The sequence below is a fragment of the Sander vitreus genome, chromosome 7 (assembly GCF_031162955.1).
Source record: "Sander vitreus isolate 19-12246 chromosome 7, sanVit1, whole genome shotgun sequence".
Taxonomy (NCBI): domain Eukaryota; kingdom Metazoa; phylum Chordata; class Actinopteri; order Perciformes; family Percidae; genus Sander; species Sander vitreus.
The window spans coordinates 16,056,313-16,079,175 of NC_135861.1; the positions used below are offsets into that span (position 1 = coordinate 16,056,313).

Consider the following 22,863-nt stretch of genomic DNA (forward strand, 5'->3'; position numbering starts at 1 on the left):
GTGTGGGAAGTTTTAAATTACTATGTGGAACATCACTTCATTGGTAACACATCCCTCAGTGCTTTGCTGTTCAAAGCCATTCCCGGTCAGAGAGATTCCAGACTCTTGGTTGTTTTATATTTCTCTCCATGTGCAGGAATGACGAAGACAGGTGTATAAATTCAACTTTGTGTTAATTGAAGAGACCAAATGAGGAACCTAGAAGATTTTAAAATGCTTGTCAACTGTCAAGCCAATAGAATAGATACTAAGACTAATGTGGAAAACAGATCCCCCTCATCAGCAACATCAAAAATATCATCGCCACGCTTATTGCAAGCTTTTGAAGGGCTTTATTATTTCAATATGAAATTATTATTAAAAGATAGGTTCACATCCTTTCAAATCTGTCTTAAAACAATACTCACATGCCCATATGGACATTGAAACACTTTGTGTTTGCTGTGATCATTCCTCCTGTTCATACTTCAACATGCTTCCAATTTAAGTGATGTGGGACAAAACCTCGTCCTGTGCAAATAGATATTCCAAAGTCATCTGAAGTTAATATGAGGCTCCAGAAATCAAGAGGGTACTTTCCAATGTCATTTCAGTACAAATGTCCTCTTTGTATTTTCATACATTCTTTCCTTGCTGAGCTGCAGTGAACAGATTCTAACAGGTGATTTAAAGTCCCTTCGTTTAAATACAACAGGCTTAAGAACTCTTTTTTTTTTATATCAGTCTATCCTGTTGCTAAACCAAAATCGGTGTGTTGGCAATTAAGATCTGGATCCAAGGACATCATGAAACATGTTTCTTTGTTATGGCTGTTGATGTGTCTTTTTACTATATGTGTAGTTGTTGTCTAACTCTGTGTATTTTTCTTTTTTTGAGCGCAACTGCTCGGGAACGCAAAATGAAATTCAGTGTAAAATGACAATAAAGTTGTATCGTATTGTAGATAGTTAGTTAACACAAAGAGGGAATTTCATATAAAAATACTGTAACTTGGAATATTCTCACAATATACAGAGATCACTTTATTAAGTGATCTCTGTATTTGTTGAAATGTCCTGGTGGACTAAGAGGCTGTTGCACACCCAAAGTAACATCTAGAAACTGACTTAGCAAACAGAACCACAAGTATGGGCTCAACTACAATACTCAAAGTCAGGAATGACTTCATAGAAAAGATTCTATCTAAATAGTAATCTTTGACATTCAACAGATGGGCGTCCCAGTGAGGTGCAAGTTCAATGCAAAGCTGTAAAGTAACCTGCAGGGTTAGAGAGAAATAGAAAGAGATAGAAACTGTATGTGTGCAGTACAGTATGTCCAGACAAGATGAGGAGAAGGAGGGAGGGAAAAGAGAATTGGGGAGATGCTGGCAATGTGAGTGAACAGGAATAGACTTCTGTTGAGACAAGAGTGAGAGGGGATTGGAGAAGAGAAAAAGAAAGAAAGAAGACGTCTCAGAGCAGACAGACAGGGGACTCATAAATGAAGAGACTGAGTTTGCATGCAGAGTGATTAAACAAAAAGGCGAGAGCATCAACAGCGTACCTTGTTACAGATGAGTCCTGTAGCGCTCGAGTCGGAGGCAGACATGATTCTGCTGCAAGCGCTTTCTTCTCCCCCATTGCACAGAAAAGGCGGAACCCTCCTCCTCTCAGCCCGTGGTTACAGTGGGGAGAGAGAGGGAGGCACGCTCAGCCTAAGTGCTTTACAGCTGACGTTGCTGCGCTGCCTCAATAGCCATTTCCTATACAAAATTGATGCCCTGACTGCAGCACTGGTGTGTACATACCCGTGTATACTGGTACAGTACAGTGGGTTTCTTCAGCTTCGTGCCAGCCCACATGTAAGTAAAGGAGCTTTTCTCTCTCTTTCCTCTCCTCTCCTCTCCTCTCCTCTCCTCCTTGTGTCGCTTACGTATATCCCGCTTTAAGAGATCCTTAAAAAAGTGACATAAAATCAACCAGGCTGGTCTGATGTTTACTCTCACACCACAGAGTATAATTTTTCACTGGACACAGATAGAACTATAAATAAGACAGAACAAAGACTGAGCCATTATGTAAGCCATGCTAAGTGATAATAAGAACAACCAAGCAAGGGAATGCTGAGAGACAACAGTCTGTAATTGTCATTCCTCTTCTTGCTTAACAGGTGACTGCTTCAATAACACAAGGGGTGTAAAGTTAGTGGAGGACTGGGAGACAGAACAAGAGGAGGACATGAATGGAGAAATGAAAAGAGAGCGATGAGAGGAAGAGGAGGGCAGGGCTGTGCCCGCCTGCCTGTCTGCCTGCCCTGCACCATCCTCCTGACAGGAAGGTGATGCATGAGCCTACAGAACAGAAATGCTGCGGTGAGTCAGCAAGCAGCCATCTAGAGTCCATCAGATGTCTTAATAAGCCAGCAGAGAGGTCTCTATTGTAGGAGACAAGCATCGTTGTTCCTGGCAAGCCAGGGCTGCATGCCTTCTCTCCAGGTTGCCGCAGGCACTGAGGACCCTACTTTAGCCCCATTATGCTGGCAGCCTGCGCTCTCTTACCCTCATTCAATGTTGGCTGCTTAAGGATTAAGTGCACTCCACCAGGGCTTTTAGCTAAAATGTCTTACAGCTACATTTCTACATGGCTTTTTAAAATTAAAGGGAAGCAAGCATCCAAACACATGCATGCATACATGCACACACACACACACACACACACACACACACACACACACACACACACACACACACACACACACACACACACACACACACGTTATTGTCGAAAGAGCAAATAGCTCCCTCGGATGCATCTGGAGCTGAGAAGATAGGGTGACTATTTCATCATTAGTGTTGTGAATGAAGCAGTCATCAAGTAACAGCTTTTCAAACAGCGGGGGAGGAACGCAAGGAGTGAGAGGGAGGGAAAACACAAAAAACAAAAAGAAAGCTAGAAACAGAAAGAAGGGACGAAACATATATGAGTAGCAAATTAGATTGATGAGGCAAGAAAGAGTGAACTTAAACACTGAAACATCCTGAAAAGTGATTTTTCATGTCATGTCATGTGTCATGTGTGTTAACTGTTAAAGCTCCTTAAATTGAATTGACACGCAGAACGATAAAGACAAGTGGAAAAGACCGTGAAGAAAATAGGAAGGTAGCCAGTATATTAGAACAATATAGGACCAGAGATTAACAGCACAATCTTTTCTTTTTAGTTATTTTTTGCTGTTCAGTTGGTCTAAATATAGCTCTTCTCTCCTCTCCTCTCCTTCCACTCCTCCCATCACAGACTGGGGTTGGCAGTGGGGAGAGGATAGCACAGGATTGTCAAAGTTCACTGAGTTTTGATGAATCCCTCAAGAAAGAGCAAAGCAGATTTGAGACTGGCTCAGCTATATTCACTGATGCCAGATAGCCCATCTGAATGTGAACAAAGTGCCTATATGGAGAACAAGAACAGACAGCCACTGAGGCTTGTCTCTTGTTCATTCTACAGCATGTATTCAGTATCTGCAGCAATAATATGATATTTTGTTCTTCTCTCTGACAGAATATTACATCTAGTGTTGTTCAATCCTCCAGGTAATGTGATGCAGGTGACTTCATAATGTTTCTTTTTATGCACTTTCCTTTAAAGTCCACAAAGGCATTCACAATTGAGGCAATAGAGGAACATGGTAACCCATGCAAATTCACATCAAAAAAAGTGCACAATAGAGTTTTGGTACTGATAACATTTTTTTTTCAATGCTTTACTTATAGGGATATACACAGTTCTTTCTTCAAAATCCTTTTTTATTTAACACAAAGTAAAGTTCTCATATTATGAATGTTAAATTTCTGATTAAAGATCAAAGAAGATAGTTTTTTATACTTGCTGGCACTGATGCAGACACATTTCAGCTGGTACCAAAAAAGTATTGAAGTTTGATAGTAAGACCTTTATTTGTTTTCTTGCTGGACACCGCAGAGCCACGCAGTCAGCCTGACCCAGTACACTCCTGTACTGTAAGCAACTGAGAAGCTCTGCACCAACTGGGGACTGGCTTGCAAAAGGGTCCTTAAGAGAAGCCAGATTACATATTTCCCCAACAATTCTGCAGATTTAAGCACAGATGCTTTGCAGTCACCTGCCCATGTCTCTGACCTTTTGACTTCAGAAGAGACACCTTACTATCTGTGTGCAGTGGGAGCTGATGCAGCACTACAGGCAGAGGTGGATCATCTGGAGCCAGCAAGAAGCTCTCCTCACAGCGCAACCAGAGTAGGGCAGAGTGGATCAATAGGAGAGCCATCCAGATTGATACTCCATCCTGTCCTGAGCAGCTTCACCCTCCTCCTGCTCTAATGTTGCCTCAGGATACTTTCTCCCTGCCTGTAGTGAGCCCTTGGCAGCCTATAAATAAGCACTTCCAAGTCATTTCAACACAAGTCCACACAGTAACAGCAGTCTGTACGAATTGGGAACATCTTGTATTAACTGCAAAGAGAAATGCTCCTGCAGTGAGGACAATAACGTGAATCATCAGGGGTGGGTCGACAGTGAAGCTGGCATACAGTGGAGGAAGAGGAGCAGGACGCAGCGAGCCCAGCCAGGAATCTCTATATTTCATCCCAGCTGTCGACTTGGCCTTGCCGGCTACACTGTGCATACTTAGGCTGTCATCCCTCCAGGGATGCCTCAACCTGACTTCACCAAACTGCTTCAAAGTGCAGAGAGGCTGGAACTAACCCACATAAAACTGTGTACCTACAGTACAGCACAGAATGGCACAGTGCTGCTGCATCCTTCATTAAATCAGATGTGTTTGTTAGACGCTGACCTGATTTAAGTTTCAGTTAGACTTGGCTAGTAGGCTGAGCTAACTGAGGGAATGTCATACTTATCAATATGTAATGATGCCCTACATATTCATGCATTCCAGCTTCACATCTAAAAAAAAACATTTTGTTTTCTTTAAAGTTTGAGTCTTAAACATTTTTTTGGGACTACACAGGGATGGTTTATTAAAATAAAAGATGTGTGTGTGCACAGATTACATATAACAGCCAATAATGACAAATGAATAAACTGGAGATGTTTGAAATTGTAGAATAAGGGGATGTCTTATAAGACTAGTCAAACATACAGATGTCATAATATGAAAAAATTAAAGCATACTTCCTTACATTGTGACTTTGTTCTCGTCTTTGATAAGTAAAGAATAATAAAAAGGCAGTGTTTCTAAACAGGAACAGAAGCTGAACTGGAATCTTTGGCCCTCTCAACATTGCTGGTTCATCAGATTTAATTAAGGCATTGCACACTGATGCGCCAACACACACACACATATGCATGCACGCACACACAAACACACACACACACACACACACACACACACACACACACAAAGCACTTTGCTCCTCACGGGACAGGCTTTTAGTGCTCTGTCTCATGCAGTATTTAATTGACCCCACACAGGAAGCCTAGCGGTCCCAAATGCACTCCTTCCCCCCACCAACAGAGAAAGCATGAACGCCTGCAAGTATGCCCACAGCTTCCCACCACTGCTCCTCTGTAACACAACTGCACAACATGCCATTTTCTGCTTTAGTGCAACTCAGACTTTCCACAGAAATGTCAGCGCTGAGGGTGAGGAGTTTGGACGTATATCAAATTTGTTCAAAACGCTCCAAATGTAGATGGAAAATCAGCCATCCTTCACTTTGACAGCCGCATACATCAACTCACATTTCTCAAACTTTCACTCAAAATCACAAAAGCACAGTTAAAAGGTTTTCCTGTTTTTACAAAGTAAACCTGTATCTTGTATCCCTATCTTATCTGGTATTATTCATAAAGCATGTATAGGTCTATTGTTAGGTTTACCAATGCAATTTGCAGCAGAGATTAGATGCAGAAGAGATAGCAGCGTACTTACTCAGTTGGAGGTAGGAGAGCACACTCCCCGTCTCTCTTGCTCGCTCTCCCTGCTAGTCAGTCATGGTGTGCTCTCTCTCTCCTCGGTAACACTGAAGTGTACTGTAGCGTGCTTGTAAGCAGTCTATCCCTCTCTCTTTCTCTACAGCCCCCTCCTCTCTTATTCTCAACCACTCTCAGTACACAACCCTTTGCTACGTCAGTGAGGCTCTCTCTGCTGTGCATGTCCTCCTTCCCACCCTCTCTGCTGCTCCCCTCGCTTCCCTTCATCTCTACCTCGCCTGTCCAATGGGATGTATCGCAACCACATGGTGAGTTCATTCAGGACTCTATCACGACAGAACATCACTGTGGCAAACAAGATTACCAGGTGTTGTTATGTTGGATGTATCTCCCAGCAACAATAGGCTAATACAATCTCTTCTCACTGTTGTCGTGATGTAAAATCATTCCACACATTTCACATTTTCACTCCACAAAAACTGATAAAGCATCATATTCTCATTTTAGTCACGTCTTGGGATTCTCACATACACAAAATGGACAAAGGTATGTGGACGCCTGAATATTAATATTATATATTAATATAATATTGATCTATTTCCAAAATCACAGGCATTAATGTGCCGCCTCCACTTTCTGGGAAGGCTTTCCACATGATTTTAGAAACTGGCTGCAGGGATTTGCTCCCATTCAGACACCTGCGCATTAGTGAGGTCATACACTGATGGTGTTGGAAGCACTATATTGTCGAAAATATAATTGTGTGTTGTATCATTGAGATTTCCCTTGATTGGAACTAACTATCAAGCCCAGACCAAAGTACACACAAGTAAGTACACAGGGGTTTCCACAACCATGTTGTGTAACTCACAAACACAAAGACAAAATCTCAAAGGGAAAAATCCGCCATTTCTACAATCCTATCACATTTCAGCCACTGTGGATTTCAACATGTCAAAATCCAAAAGTTTAGAGATGGGAGAACGTCTGGTGGTGGTAAAGGGATATGGGAGCCATGTTAGTTGTCTCTGATCGACATGTGAAGCGTCCCCAGCGTAGCCCTGTGTTCACTGAGTGTGTTGTGTAGATCTCATGGCTGGCTGTACTCTGGCTGTACTCTGACACTCTGTATGTGTCGTTGGTACATACAGATGTGGATGTGGGAGTTAAACAACATAGAAACCAACCAATTATTTCAAAAGAAGAAGAATGTATCTGCTTCATGTGTTAATTTGTGTGCAGAATGTCGAGCATAAGATACAGTGTGAGATCAACAACATGCATCTAAAGACAGACCGGTGTGACAACATAAAACCATGACTGCGGGTAATGTAAAAATCTCCAGCAAAGTTGAGATTCATAATTCATAGGATAGATTGCAGGAAACAGTGAGGCGGAGGAGGGAAAAAAAGGAGAGGGAGAGCAAGCATTCATTCGAATTCTGCATGAGCAGTAGATGTGAATAAAACATGAATGAATGAAGGTTTGAAAGTTAAACTCCACAGTGCTTTGCGCTGAGCGAGAGACAGGCAGGAAAATGAGAGAGAGCCGCTTCAGAGGCTGCACCCAAGCATTGAGTGCAGATGTCTGTCAGACTGTCCCATAAGAAGCGCCTCTGTGGGCAGAGCTGTGCTGGTGCATTATGGATGAGGGGCTATTTTAAGGCACCAGGATGCTGAGTTTTGATTTTTGAGTGGAGGGAGATGACACCTGGCTGCTGCCAAATCCTTTCATGAGGTTTGTATGGTACTTGATGGGTTCAGACATGCAGGTACAGTATGTATTCCAACACAGACCTGATCCCTGTCTGAAGTGCACATACCAAGAGGAGGGAGGAGGTAAACTGGTGGGATAGACTGGTGAGACGCCAGTGAAGTGAGTGATCATGTCACCCAGCAGCTCTTCATAAAGACAGTGTACTTTATGTACTGATAAAGCACATGCATGCGATATGTTACATAATGTCTGGTGCAGTTGTTGATCAGATCACTAAGCAGTTCATTTACATACAGGAAGCTGCCAATGTAAATATTACAAGCAAGGGCGTCACTTTGTGTTGAAAAGTGGTGGAGACATATATGCTCACATGAAAACACATTTTTCATATCATTCTCAAGCAAATGTCTCATACCTCACTAAATGTTATGCAACCTAAATATAATGGCACCAATTGCACAAGTCATTTGCAGCTTGTTCTTCAAGAGGAGATGTTTAATTTGAAGTGCAAGACCTGCCTCAACAAGATGCTGGAGAGACTATTAGCACTCCAGCACACCGGATGAATCTAGTGCAGAGAGACTGGCTCAACCCCCTGCAGTTTGCCTACCAGACACACACTGAAGCAAATGTTGCAGTCATCTAGCTCCTCTAGAGGACCTTTTCCCAGCTGGATAAGGCTGGCAGCACGGTCATAATCATGTGCTTTGACTTTTCAAGCAACTTCAACACAGCCCACACCCTCTGGGTGGGAAACCAGCTCATAGAGATGCAGATGGATGCCCCAAAGGTGTCCTGGATCACAGATTATCTCACAGTAGGCTCACAACCTGCAAGTAGTTTGTGTTCATTATTGAAAATACAATTTCTCTCCATCTACTGTATATCTTCTAGAGATCAGACCTCCCAGCTGGGACCTTCAGGAAAGAGTGACCTAAAGAGTGTCATGGTAACCTTTGATTTTATGGCCAGGATGATCAGATTTAAGCAAGCAACTCTCATAGCAAACACAACACAACCTAAAAAATGAAAAATGTAAGGGTTTATTGCATTATTATTTTATCAAACTTTCCTTCATTAGAATAGAATGATCTGTTCAGCTACATGCTATTACATCATCAATTGCAACACATAACATTGTTACAGAGGACACTTCCACTCTACATTAACCTTTAATATTTAGTATTTCCAAAACTCATAGCCTTTACAGTTTCTTTAGAGTGGCATAGCCTTCATTTTTTTAAATCTTTTTTTGCAAATATTCCTCTTTTCCTGATGTCATTCTGTTGCCAAGTACTGAGAGTATAAGTTACAGTAAGAATTTAACTGTCATAACATAAACCTCCTAGGCATGCACGTATAAGTCGGTCTCACATGTACTGACATTACAGAAGGATAGAATTGTTGATTGATTTGTCTGTACACAGTCATAAGAAGTAGTGGAATATGAATGTTTTCCTGATTCAAATATAAGTAAAACTGTTTTGGCCACACTCTAACTGCATGTATGCTATGTGATAAAATAATTAGTACAGCCTAAATGCAATTACTGTAGTTTATCCTGGAGCAAAACTGTAAGCATTTATCTCATTGCCTATTAAATGATAAGGTGGAACAATCACGAACAGTCCCACAGTGCTGTATGATTGTTTTCATCTGTTGCTCCAGCTGACCAATTATTATTTTGTTTTGGTCCAAATGTTTATCCTGAACAAACAAAACCAATCCTCCTGCAACTCATCTGTCCCTAATTTCTGCTGGCAGACTGACAGTGCCAACGCATGCCTCCTATACTCCGGAGTGTAATATTCCCAATTAGGGTCAGCCTGCTTAATTTAATTATCGGTATCCTAACAAGGACCTACTCATACCTTTACTTTATTAATGTCTGGAGGTAGCCGTAATGAAGGGCTACACGACGCGTGCATCTTGCTTTCAACCCCATTTTTCTCATTCATTCGTCAACTACCTCGACCACCCCCGAAAAGATCCAAGAAGAAGAGAAAAGCGGAAAACAACCCACCTCGTTAAGCAGAAAGACGCTTGAATTGGTCAGGCTCATCCGCAGTTAACCGGGATCTCAGTCACCTCAGCCCAACTTGGGTGAAAAAAAACACAGTTTTCTTCGTTTATTTTTTTTTATTATTTTTTTTTTTTTACAGTAAAAGGCATCAACTAAAGGCAGAGCACCGCGCCTCGTCCAAACATTTTTACCACACAAGAAAGGTTCGGCTGCTACTCAGAGCTTCATTTGGATGTGAAGCTCCGGCGGAATCTGCTAAACTCTCTTGTTTCTGGATTCACGACATGATCAATGACTGTACATAAAGCCATAGGCACGGACAAACGGATGGATAGATTGCAGCTATCTTAATAAATTATGCAAGACCTACACTTTTCACACAGCCAATTCCCCGAGAATTTCTGCGGCGTTTTGTCGGATTTCTATTTTTGAATTTGGATATGTGATAAGCTATCATCTCTGAGTTTGGCATCAGTTCTCTTAAATTTGTGGCTGACATTTCTATTTGTATTAGATTTTAACTAGATTCACCATGACATAGCCTAATTAAACTAGATGCAAATGTGGCCCTTGGAGCTCAATGTTCAGTAGGATTTGTTGCTTTGCAATGGAATGAGCAATTAATCTCCTGCTGAAATTACATTACACATCGAGAAGATAGACTAGCCTATTACATAATTATCGGTCTGCGGTTCCAATGTTTCCTTTTGTTGCCCTTATGAAACGGATTGGGATGCTGTTTTCAGCGGAAGGCGACGTCTTGTATTTGCTGGATGAAGATGTTCAGGCAGGCAGGGGTGAGATGCGGGTATTCTCGGTTTTCACTGATCCAGCACTTTGGCCCCTTCGACCGCTCCAGTAAGGTATTATACTGCCAATGTCAAAAAGACAACAGGAAGTCATTGCACACACACACACACACACACACACACACACACACACGCACACACACACACACACACACACACACACACACACACACACGCACGCACGCACGCACACACACACACACACACACACACACACACACACACACACACACACACACACACAGAGGGGGCTCATAAAGTAGACTGGAGCACCTTTTGGGGTTGGGGTTATTTCACACTGCCCTGGATTTGAAGCAACGTGTTAGTGTTTGTGATAATCTGGGAGAAGCAGAAATAAAATTTGGCAAAATCCAGTGCAAGTAAAATGCAAAGATCCCTCTAGACACATAAAATACTCTCAAAGTTTAATTATTAGTTAAAGTTAAACATTATATCTATTCATTTTCCCTCATTTAAAAATCCAGAATAGGCCTATGCAAATATTGTTCATTTCTACATTTCAAAAGTCTAACTACTGGACACATGAGTTCTCTTATTCACTGTATAAAGTCCATTCTTAGTGTACACCGGAGCCTTCAAGTTTCATGCTGGACCATGGTTGGCTTCCAAACAAGTTGTGCTGTCAAAAAAATCATATTGATAGGCCTATGTGTTAAACTGGGATTTCAGGTAGATTTTTCTCCTTCAGCCGATGAATGTGAAAACAGCTTTCTATTGTCAAACTGCACATACATCATTCTAAGGTAAAACATTTTTGAGTGAATGGGGGACTTACTGTAATAGGCCTTCATGCACAGAGAAGGAAGATGGCGCCGACTGCTGGTCAAACTGACAAAAGTGTCAATGCAATATAACGTATATTTATTTATATATTTACACATGGACAAAACTGTATAAATTAAAGATGGCTTTACAACTCTCACATTGTGTGTTTATTTTTATTTTAATGTTTATTTCTATAGCGAAAAATATGTAGCACACACCACAACATTAATAGCTAAGCTAATTTGTAATAACGTCCCTAGATGGGCCTATAAAATACATAAAACTCAACAATGAAAAACTTATGAGACAGTACAAAACACAAACTCAACAATAGGTATGTACATTAAAATGCAAAACTCATAACTCAAAAAGAAAATACAGACAAAACAATACAAGACATAGACTACAATAAAGCAACATAAAACAAGAAGCATTAGATCATTCATGACTACATAATTGTCTATTCTTTGTATTAGAATTAACTCACTATAGCCTACTAACTATAACTGTAAACAATACTATAACATGCCACAAGTGCAGTAACTATATTTTACACTGCTGGCACTGCTTTCTGCACACACAACACACTTTGCCCACTCGACACCACCCAATTTAATTCCTGCAAGTACAATTTTCGTATTTAATTGTTTTTACTGCAAATTCCTTGTCTCTTTATTTGTGACTATTTTGCTCTCAGTGCACTTTATACATGTTATTTATGTTGTCATATATGGTATATAGTTTTTAATTTTATTTATTCATGCTTCATCATAATGTATATTATGTATTTTAGTTTTAAAAGGTTTTTCAAAGATATTTATCCATGCATCGGTTCTTGTGCTTCTGCTGCTGTGACACTTGGATTTCTCTGCATCATTAGTAAAATTAGGCTAGTGTAGTAGTAGTAGTCTAGCATAGTGCAGTAGGCCTATACTGTAAGCCTACTATAGTTACTATAGCACAATAAAATACTCTACTAACTCTACTTTATATCAGTGTGTTATGCAGTGCAGTATACTGTAACAACCTACATTAACCTAATGTTTATTGTTCCCTGTGGGATCTTCCAGGGTGTGTAGCTGTTCTAAAGGGTGAAGAGTCAACACATTCTTCTGTGTCAACACCAGTGTTGCCTTAGCCTACTGGTTTACAGATTAAACTGGATCATGTGATGGGCTGCTTACTAGCTGGGTGTGCAGCCATTAAACCTGATAATATTTATTTACTGTCTTTATTGTTTCACTGTTAAAATGGTCTCCTCAAATGAATGTAAACACTGTAGTAGTTTCAGTGTGACTGCTTTGGGGCATATTTGCAGTGATCATTAATTGCTTTTCTCCACTAGGTGCTGCTATAACGTCGTCTGAATGTGCTGCTTGAGTTTCATATTGTTTTCTGCCACTGACAGTAAAATAGAAATGCATATGTTTCTATTCTGTGTGTTGTGTTATCATTTGGGTGACACTGTAGGTTGGTGCAATAGTGAGAAAAAAAGTTTAAGAACAAATGGACGACATTGCAGCAAAGGTGTAAAAATCACAAACACGCAGGAAGAGACACACTCGTCCCACCTCTAGGGAGACTCCTATGTTCACGAAAGCAGCTTGTGAAGTGTGTCTATGTGTGTGTGTGTGTGTGTGTGTGTGTGTGTGTGTGTGTGTGTGTGTGTGTGTGTGTGTGTGTGTGTGTGTGTGTGTGTGTGTGTGTGTGTGTGTGTGTGTGTGTGAGAGAGAGAGAGAGAGAGAGAGCGAGAGAGAGAGAGAGAGAGAGAGAGAGAGAGAGAGAGAGAGAGAGAGAGAGAGAGAGAGAGAGAGAGTAGTGGAGGTCGAGGCGGTGGGAATGTACTGTACTGTAGCTTTGGCTGGGATGAGCGAAGGTTGTCCGGCCAAATTCGCAGTTTTCCCCGCTTCCAGACAGACAGACCCGCATCTGAAGCGTGTGACGGCGGCTGCGTAAAGGCTGAACACGGAGCTAAACTGGAGCTCCACTGCGGTGTTATCATGTAACGAAGATGTCCAATGGTAAGTACGCTGCCTCTCTTAAGCTTTCCCGCAGCTGTGTTGGGCAACTGCTCTGCACAATGTTAATATGTTGCGGGTCGGCTAAACTGAAACGCAGGATAAGAGGATACAGCAGTCGGAAAAATAATGCCAACAGCTGACTTGTAGCCTACTACAGTGTTTTGCTGTGACGATTGCGACGGCGTTCAGGAGCCTGAACTGTTCTGCGGGACTGTACACACTAAGCATTCATTATGCAGTCACAGGCAATTCATTTGCACTTGCATTTTTTTATAACGTGAAGCCGTGACTAAGAGGCAAATCAGCTGTTTGCATTTTGGCCCACAGCATTCTCATCATTTTCTTCTCGCCCATGCAGTGACCTGTTTGGAGTCTAAACATAATGACGTACACGTTTATGTTGAGGGAGATAGGCCCAGTATGTAGACCCCGTAGCTGTACATTAGTCCTGTAAGCTGGGCTGCACATCCCTGCGATCAGGAGATCCACTGCCAAGATTGAAGTTGCCCGATGGAATGTTTTACTCCTGATAAGTTGGGAAAAGCGGTGATGTGTGTCGAGCTGCACTCTCTTCTGCAGCCTACAGACTCCAGGCTGACTTGAGGGTATCCAGTGGTACAGTGTTTCCATGTGTAGTGTGGTTTAAGAGGCTTCATTTGAACACGGAGAGCTGTCGACTTCGCCTGTAGGCTATTGGAGCGTCCTGTTATGTAATGCGCTTCGGCCGACTGCCCGCATCCAAACAGTCTGGGCCTGCACGTGTAATTGCTAAACATGTTTTTTATTTTTATTTTTTACATCAGGCCTGTGTTAGCAATGAGTGACAGGAGGGCTGCTGGTCAATATCATGTGGAGAAAAAGCAATATGTTGTCAATCTATAGAAATACTGTAAGTGAAAGCATCATATCTCCTTTATTTGTAATGCATGCAGGACGGCTGACCCTAATCGGCCCATATGTGGCACAGATTATCTTAATATTCAACGGCAGATGCATGCATGTAAAATTGTAGCCTATTACATAAGAGCCGCATGCTGCTGCCTGACATGTCGTAAATGTATCAAAGGTGAGTCAAGGATTAAGGTTATTGCTGTAGGAAGCCTGTAAACTCGGAGCAGAAGGTGAACTGGTCATATTTTTGCATTATCCCAGACTGGGTCATATGCTAAATCGATAAAATGAAATATACATATTGTAGCGCTAGTATAATAGTTGGGGTTATTTATTACTGGATTATATTAGAATTAATTACATCTGTTCAAGAAAAGGTTTTCCAAGCATGAACACATTTCTAATCTTTATTAAAATTATGTATTTTAGACACAATACAGATCCACTGTTTATCTGAACAACCATTTCAATTAGATTTTGTTTTTGTGGTATTGGTTGAGCAACTCATATAACAAGCTGCTGGTGATTGTAAACATGGCCATGAGTGAAGTTCTTGTGCGCTCTTCCCACTGTTAGTCTCAGCTCAGTCCGCCTGGCAGAGATTTGCTTATTAAGTTTAGAGGTTAGCAGTGTCCTTGACATGTGCTGCCAGAAACCAGCTATAGTGAGTCATCAAAGCTAATGGGGGAAGCATGGACAATTTAATCTGAACTGGAGAGCTCTTGATCTCTGATGGTGCCCACTCAGTAGGCCTTTGTTGTCAAATAGAGCACACCCATTCCTGCCCACTCAAGATGTCAGGGGCAGATTGCAGTGATAGAGCATAGCAAAGTGCTATCCACCAAGAAGAGTTGTTAGTCTCCTCCAAAAGCCCCCTATGGTAAATCCAGCAATCAGTGGAGAGTTTGTTGAAATTGGACTGTGTTTAACATTATGGTTTGATGGCAAAATTGACTAGTGGCAACCACTGCATGAGGAAATAATTGGAGGAGATTTTGTTGTCACAATCCAGTGTTTTGTAAACACAACAGCAAATAATTTTCATGGAAATGCTATCCCAGGCTGGTGTGTGAAGTTGACGAGGGAGAGTGGAACGGACAAGCCATTTGCTAGATATTATTTCTTGTCTCCGCTATTGATTGTCAAACTTTCTGCCAGAGAATCATACACAAAGACATGCACATGCAAACCTAAATAAACACAGTAACCCCAACAACAGATGTGATGTGACAAATGTGTGATTCCTTGATGTTTATATATCCATAATGACCTTGACCCTCGGGTGATATTTCCTCAGGCGGCGTTAGCTCAACAACATTATGTGTATTTGTGTGTTTTCCCCAGGAAAACAGGTGGTCTATAGAGGCACTTGGTGGTGTATAGGCCTGATAGACTGACTGTTTCTACAAAGAGGACAGCTCAAACACAGACACACTTCTGATGCCTTGGGCCAGTCTGAGCTCATGGTGTGTGCTTGCTGGGATAAACTAGTGGGCTGGCCAAAGAGTGCAGTGTTGCTACACACAATAAAGCCCACACAGGTAAGATTATCCTCATCTCTCTATGCCATTATCTCTTAAATTGATTAAACTCAACTTTGTTTTTTGTGAAGTTTTCCTGTGTGTATGTTCTCTTAACGTCAACATGTTTTGTTTAGGATGTCGTGGGCCAGAGGCCTCTTCGTAAGCAGAGTGGATGAGCGAAAGACAGCATGGGGAGAGCGGAATGGCAAAAAGAGGAAGGACAGCTCGTCGCTGTGCAACCCACACTACATGAGCTGCCTGAGGGACCATGAGGACCTGGAGCTCCCTAATGTGGCGCCCCAGCATTACCATTGTGGAGCAGGCACCAGTGGGGGCAACTTTGGCTTGCGCTGTGGCTGGCAGGAGGACCACTATGGGAAGAGGATGGGTGGCGGTGATCTGGGTCTAAAGGCTGTGGACCTGGGCTTTGAAGATGGCGAGCTGAAGGGCAGGAAAGAGGAGGAATTAGGGGAATTAGCAGAGGGTGGCTGCAAGGCGATGACTGCAGCAGACTGCTGGATGCGGGTTATGTGGGTTTTCCAATCTAAGAAATTTCAGTCCGCCAAGCTGGAGCGTCTGTACCAGCGCTACTTCTTCAGGCTCAATCAGAGCTCTCTGACCATGCTCATGGGGGTGCTGGTGGTGGTGTGTGGGGTCATGCTGGCCTTCCACTGCATCAACACAACCCCTCATGTGGCCTACGTCTCAGTACTGTCTGTGGCCATGGCTCTCTTCCTGGCCATGATGGTGGTGTGCAACCGCAACGGCTTCCACCAGGACTACATGTGGATTGTGAGCTACCTAGTGATCGGGGTGCTGATTGTAGTGCAGGTTTTTGGGGTGCTGATGGTGTACCCCCCCAGTGCCTCAGAGGGCATCTGGTGGACGGTCTTCTTCATCTACATTATCTACACGCTGCTGCCGGTCAGAATGAGAGCTGCTGTGGTTAGTGGAGCTGTGCTGTCCACCATACATCTAGTGACTGCCTGGCAGCTCAACCAAGAGTACAAGTTCATTTTCAAACAGGTAAGCAGAAATAACGCAGAGCAATAGATTTGGTCTGAAAAAAATAATGGAGGGAGATATTCACTCGTGTCTGTTAGGTGTGTACATTTCCTTTTATATTGTGTATTTTAGATTGTGATATACAGTGATCAACATCTATCTAGTGATTAGAGCTCACACGATTAATATGCAAATATTTTGGTAACCAATTATCGTTTGAGTCACATTTCAAGCAAACATTTGCAGGTATGTGAGTTTAAATGTGACTATTGCTTTTTGTATTTCACTTAATTGTAAACTAAATGAATAAGAAAGAAATGTAAAAATGTCACCTTGGGCTCTTGGAAATTGTGGTGTGATCTTTCACATATTTCTGACGTTTTATAGACAAAATTACAAATCTATTATTCAAGAAAAAAAGATACTTAATCAATGACGAAAATAATCGTGACTTGCAGCCCTGATAGGGATATTGTACATTTTCTGGAAATTCTGTTGATAATGCACAGTATTTAACTAGACAGGCACTTGGAGAATGCAGACCTCCGCCAAGGCATGCCCTATCTTACAATGTTAATGCAGTGTGAATTTTCCCAGTTGGGAACTCATTTTTCCGATTATTCTGACACCACATGAATGCAGCACAAATGCCCTATCTCGCAATGTTAACAAAAGCAAAAAAGGATTTGTGTATCCGCCTCGTAATTTGGATCTGTTCCAAAATTTAAGGTTTTTTTTCGTGGCCCACAAAACACCCTTCTATCAAGTTTAATGAAAATTGGACCAGTAGTTTCTCCGTAATCCTGCTGAAAGACAAACAAACAAATAAACGGACAAACCTAACCAAAAACATAACCTCCTTGGCGGAGGTAATAATACATGAAGATGGCTGTTCTTGTACATTAAACATCTGACAGAGCTTCATTATATTGATCCAGAAAATCCAATATTGCCATTAAGTGTTCCTGCTCATTGATTTGCAACATTGCCAACAATGGTCTCATACAACTAGTAGTGAAATAACTAAGCACCTTTTAGTCATACTTAACACTTACCACCTAAGGATAGGTTCACATGTTTTCAAGTATGTCTTAATAAAATACTCACAATCAAATATACAGTAGAATATGCTGTAATAGTTCTTCTTGTCCATACTGGTTGCTTCTTGAAGCAATTTCAATGTAAGTGGTGGAAGATAAAAGCTTTGTGAAAAATATACAAAGTTCAGTCAAAGTTATGCAAATATTCAACAAGAGTTATTATTATTATACAAATCAATTGGGAATCTTCCAAAATTAGGGTATTTTTAGTACAAAATTCCCATTACAATTTTACACTAAAAAGACTAATACTGACTTGTTATGTCCGACTGCTGAAGCCTCTTATCAGTTTTGGCTAAACGCAATGCATTTTTATAAAACGAGGACTGTGGATTTTGTTCAACATCACACTGAAGTCACATCAAGTCTCTTTACAATAGAGAGCATGGACAAGAAGAACAATAACAGTAACTAATTTACTGTACATTTGGACATGTGAGTATTGTTTTAAGACAGACTTGAAAAACTGTGAATCAATCCAAAAAAAAAAAAAACATGCTCGTAAACTCTCTTTTTGTACCTTAGTTGCTGCTATACAGCCATCTCTGAAAATGACAGTGAACATTTATATTCATGAGAAAACAAGACACATGTCTCAGACTCGTGCTCGGCAGGGCCCACTATTATCACCATACAATTGAGCACAATGTTGTTACTGTATTCACAAGTGGAAACGCCCTACTTTCTCTTCCCATCAATATAGGACAAACATTGTACAGACTCCTCAACCACTTTTCCATGTCAAAGGTGCCGTACTAAAAGTAGATGGTGCTTTAGATCTCTGCAGTTTTTCAAATTAGATTTTTAATGAGCCTATGTTTTGTGCTGTAGGGCAGCTATTGGCAACTCTGTTGGGGTTTGTGGAAGGTCATCTGGGTTGAATGAGCCCGTTTAGCTGCATTGTGGAGGAATATCATGATAATGTAGCATGGTGCCATTCAGGCCGCAATTCCCTAAAACAAGGAGGCTATTGTAGTCAAATGAAACAGGGTGGGGTGGGATCCTCGGATTGTGCAATGAATTTGATGGAAAACAGGATGATCACTTAGAAAAAAATAAAAACAGAACTAGGCATTTACTGCATAATGGCTTCCACTCCCATAACATTGGAAGACTTGCTTCATTAGTTTTGTCTCTTTAATCTTTTTGTATGTGCTATAGGATCCTCACTAATGTTCTTATAATGTGCAGTGTGTTTGTGGTAATAAGATTTACACTGTATCAGATTGTATTATTAAATTGTTCAAAAACTATTCATGAATCTACTAAACCTCCAAAACAGAAGTAAGAAATTACCTTTTGTAGGACCGCAACTATGTTTACGATTATTTGATTATTCCATGATATGTCAGAAAAGAGTAAAAACAAATGTTTCCAAGTGCTTGTTTTGACCAAAATCCTAAACCGTTAAAGGTTAAAAAAAATATATAAAACAAAGAAAAGGCGCAAACCCTGATATTTTAGAGACTGGTACCCGAGAATGTTTGGTATTCTTTCTTGACAGAATGATGTCTTCATCGGGTTTTTTTTTGTTTTTGTTTTTTGATCATTTTTCTATTGATCTAGTATTAAATAATAAACTAATAATTTTAGCAACAAACCTTTAAAATCTAGTTTTTTTACTGTTGTCCAGTCATGCTCATTGATACAATAGGCCATTTACACAGGAGATATTTTGAAATGTCACAGTAGGAGAAGCACAATTTAAATAATCAAATTCCATTTAGCTGCTTCAGTTTCAGGGTTCTGGTATTGTGCATACTGGCTTACTGTCACACTGTTATGGCTTACTGAAACACTTAAATAGAATAAAGCCATTGTTAATGTTTTTATTTTATGTTACACCTGTGATTTCCCAATATGACAACTATGGCTATGAAAAAGGGTTATTCACCTTTATATGCATGTATCCCACAATTTTTCCTGCCATTTAATTGCTACCACCCATCAACCTGTCGGTAAGAGCTGTGTAGTGTAGAGTATGTTTTTTAAGTGGGGAATGTTAGTGTCCCATAATGGCATACATGCTGTTTCAGAGGCCTTTTCACCCTAACAAGAATGAAAGAATCATGTCACAAACTTAAATACATGATTATCTTTCCTGTTTGAAGTGGTCATGTTTGAAGACAATACCACAAAATAACTCCAAAATCACACATGGGTTAAACTCTGCAAATGTCTAGAGAGATGTGATTGGTTTTCTCTACCAACTATCGCTATTAAGCAACCAGATGAATGTGGAGCCACTCTGAATAAGGCAATATTGACATAACTCCACTGGTCCAGTGAGCTTGTGTGTTAAGTACTTATGCCTCGGATTAGACAGGGTGACTACAGGCACATTGGTCTGTTGCCTCTATGTACTCCAGCCCTGGTTGGTTGCATTGGTTTTCTGATGATGGACTGCTGCCCTGTCTGCATGCTTGGACCCCCAACACAGTACGTTCCAGTTCTCTAAACAATTATTGATGGGCCATGTGCCTCGCACTGTTCGGCTAGAGGGTTTCTCTCTCTCTCTCTCTCTCTCTCTCCCTCTTGGACTCATAGGCTTATAATAGAGATTGAGGAAAGGATGTCCGGTGTGCTTGGAGTTGTTTAATGCTGTCATCAGCCATATTAAACTCATGTGTACACATACATCTTTTAAAGAAGAGGAATTTCCAGGTGATTTTCACCCTCAAGATAAGAGCAGCACAGTGTGTCGTGTAGTCAGCTCTCCGACTCAACAGGTGTCTGGCTTCAAGCTACTAGTTTTGTGAATACAGAAGGACTCCATTCAGTCTGTTACACCCTCTGTATCAGACACGTGAGCTCACACAAACTCTGTGGTTCCTGGTATCACATGGCCAGACTCTGATCTGGGAAAGCTGGTTTCTTCTTCTGGGACCTCATCATCCTCCAGCCGTTTCTGTGTCCCAGCCTTGTTTTTTCCTTTATTTGTATTTTCCCTGCGGAGATGTTCATGTAGGTTCAGAGCTGAGAAGATGTGAGACCGATGATGGCGAGGACAAAAGGGGTCTTTGTGAGGGACCTCCACGATGAAGCAGGGGAGGCATGGGGGTGGGGGTTACAGTGGTGACAAGGGGACGGCCACAGATGTGTGAAATAATGCCTTGCTGACGCACCCGGCTGTAAAAGAGCTGCCAGTCTCTTCTCTCTTTCCACTTTTCTCCCACTTTTTCTCTGAGTCATAATTCCATTTTCACAAAATCTCCCTCAGATCGAGTGGCCTTTTATTTCTCAACGGGCTAAGATTGAGCTCACGCTACTCATGGGGATTGTTTCCATAGATCTCCATGTTTCCCCGCTCTGCTCTGAAGGGCCTCCTCTGACAACTACAGAGAGATGAAGCTGCGCTCAGGAAGTAGAACGTTACACTGCTGTTTTCACTTAGAAGTGCCTCCACTATCCTTCAGGAGGGACCTCATTCATTCTCACAGATGGTGTCTGGTTAGAATTATTTTTTTTTACTTAGACAGGAGTGACTAGGGCTGCACTCAAGTCCTGACACTTATTTCCTCAGTGGTAGCTACCACCCTGAATACACACCTCCGGTGGAAAGATATCAAACTTTCATGACTACGTAGCTTGTAGTATTGTGCAAGAATATTTCAATTTCAATATTTCAATTCAGTTCAATTCAGTTTTATTTATAGTATCAAATCATAACAAGAGTTATCTCGAGACACTTTACAGGTAGAGTAGGACTAGACCACACTCTATAATTTACAAAGCCCCAACAATTACAATAATTCCCTCAAGAGCAAGCATTAGCGGTAGCTATTGCGACAGTGGCGAGGAAAAACTCCCTTTCGGGAAGAAACCTCGGACAGACCCAGACTCTTGGTAGGCGGTGTCTGACGGTGCCGGTTGGGGGTGTGATGAACAGTGGTAGTAATAGTCACAATAAAGATAATGGAACAGTGACTACAATGGTAGTCATAGTAGTTCATGTCATAGTAGGGCACAGCAGGGCGTTACGGGGTGTAATGTGGCACAGCACAGCATGGGTGGACGCGGTAGGACGCAGCAGGACGCAGCCGGACACGGCAGGGAATTGCAGAGCGTAGCAGGGTGTAGCAGGTCCCTAGCGACAGCTGCACCCAAGACCCAGGTCTTGGTGCCACCCTAATCCAAGGCGATATTCTATTTCATTTCTATGATAAACATTTTTCTCAAATTTAATTGGCTGTAGGTTGTTGGAAAGTTATAGTCCAAAACTAATACTTTTCATGAATAAAGTACAGTTATTCATTATTAATTAATTATTATAATTAATTAATTCATTATTAATATTTATTCTTAAATCCTCTTCTCATTGCAAAGGAGGATTTCACTCAAAAACCAAATAAATCTATCTAGTTTAGAGCAACAGGTTATAATCTATACAATTTTACTTTTAAACAACTTCATCTGTCTTCATTTCACTCACATAATTACTTTTTTTCCATGAAATTATTGTAAAGTGCAAGACACTTTACTGACTGCTAAGTGAGTCAAGTTGTTGGAAACTCTATATGGATATTAAGTCCCTCCAGTGCAACTTGTCCACAGAAGAGTCCATTCCTTATTTCCTCGTCTTCACTTCTGCTTACTGGGATTTGGCATGCTTCATCCCTTTAACTGCATTTGGTTTAAAAAGTCTGCTGTGAGTTTCTCTGACAGCTGACGTTAATTCAGCTGTTTTACTTCTAAGTTTTGACAGTTGGTCGACCAGTAGTCTTTTGATTGTTTGCATTGTTCTACTTTTGTTCAGTCACCTGAGTTATGGTTTCATCTAGTGGTGCCAAGCACTCAGACTCTGGCTGTAACTCAGACACGTACGAGCCAGTACACTCACGCACACACATAATATGGTCCAAAACAGATTCATTTGGCCCTCAGAGAGTGCTTCCCTGTGAGACACCACATGTCCCTCGTGTTTTTATTATGTCACTCTCTCTTGTGGGAAGAGAGGTTTTGCTTTGATATATGTATTTCCGTGAGTTAAGTATGAACAGCTGTGCATCCATACGCCTATATGTCTTAAGGGGGATTATGTGACTTACCGTGCCATTGTTTAGTTCTAAGAATTTATAAC

The 22,863-nt window shown here is 41.3% G+C and overlaps 1 protein-coding gene and 1 long non-coding RNA gene across 3 annotated transcripts in view; both read left to right on the forward strand.

The window, feature by feature from the left end:
- Positions 1-1,715: 1,715 nt before the first annotated feature.
- On the forward strand, positions 1,716-5,105 carry LOC144520854 (uncharacterized). The gene is made up of 3 exons (XR_013502255.1): positions 1,716-1,843; positions 2,152-2,353; positions 4,174-5,105. It is a non-coding gene; the product is annotated as an uncharacterized LOC144520854 (long non-coding RNA).
- A 7,751-nt stretch (positions 5,106-12,856) lies between these two features.
- Positions 12,857-22,863, forward strand: part of LOC144520855 (adenylate cyclase type 6-like) — a 34,073-nt gene continuing 24,066 nt past the window's right edge. For both annotated transcript variants that reach the window (XM_078254928.1, XM_078254929.1), the window contains exons 1-3: positions 12,857-13,264; positions 15,500-15,696; positions 15,813-16,704. In XM_078254928.1, coding sequence (XP_078111054.1) covers positions 15,814-16,704 — 891 coding nt within the window. In that variant the 5' untranslated portion in view covers positions 12,857-13,264; positions 15,500-15,696; position 15,813. The remainder of the gene's footprint in view (positions 13,265-15,499; positions 15,697-15,812; positions 16,705-22,863) is intronic.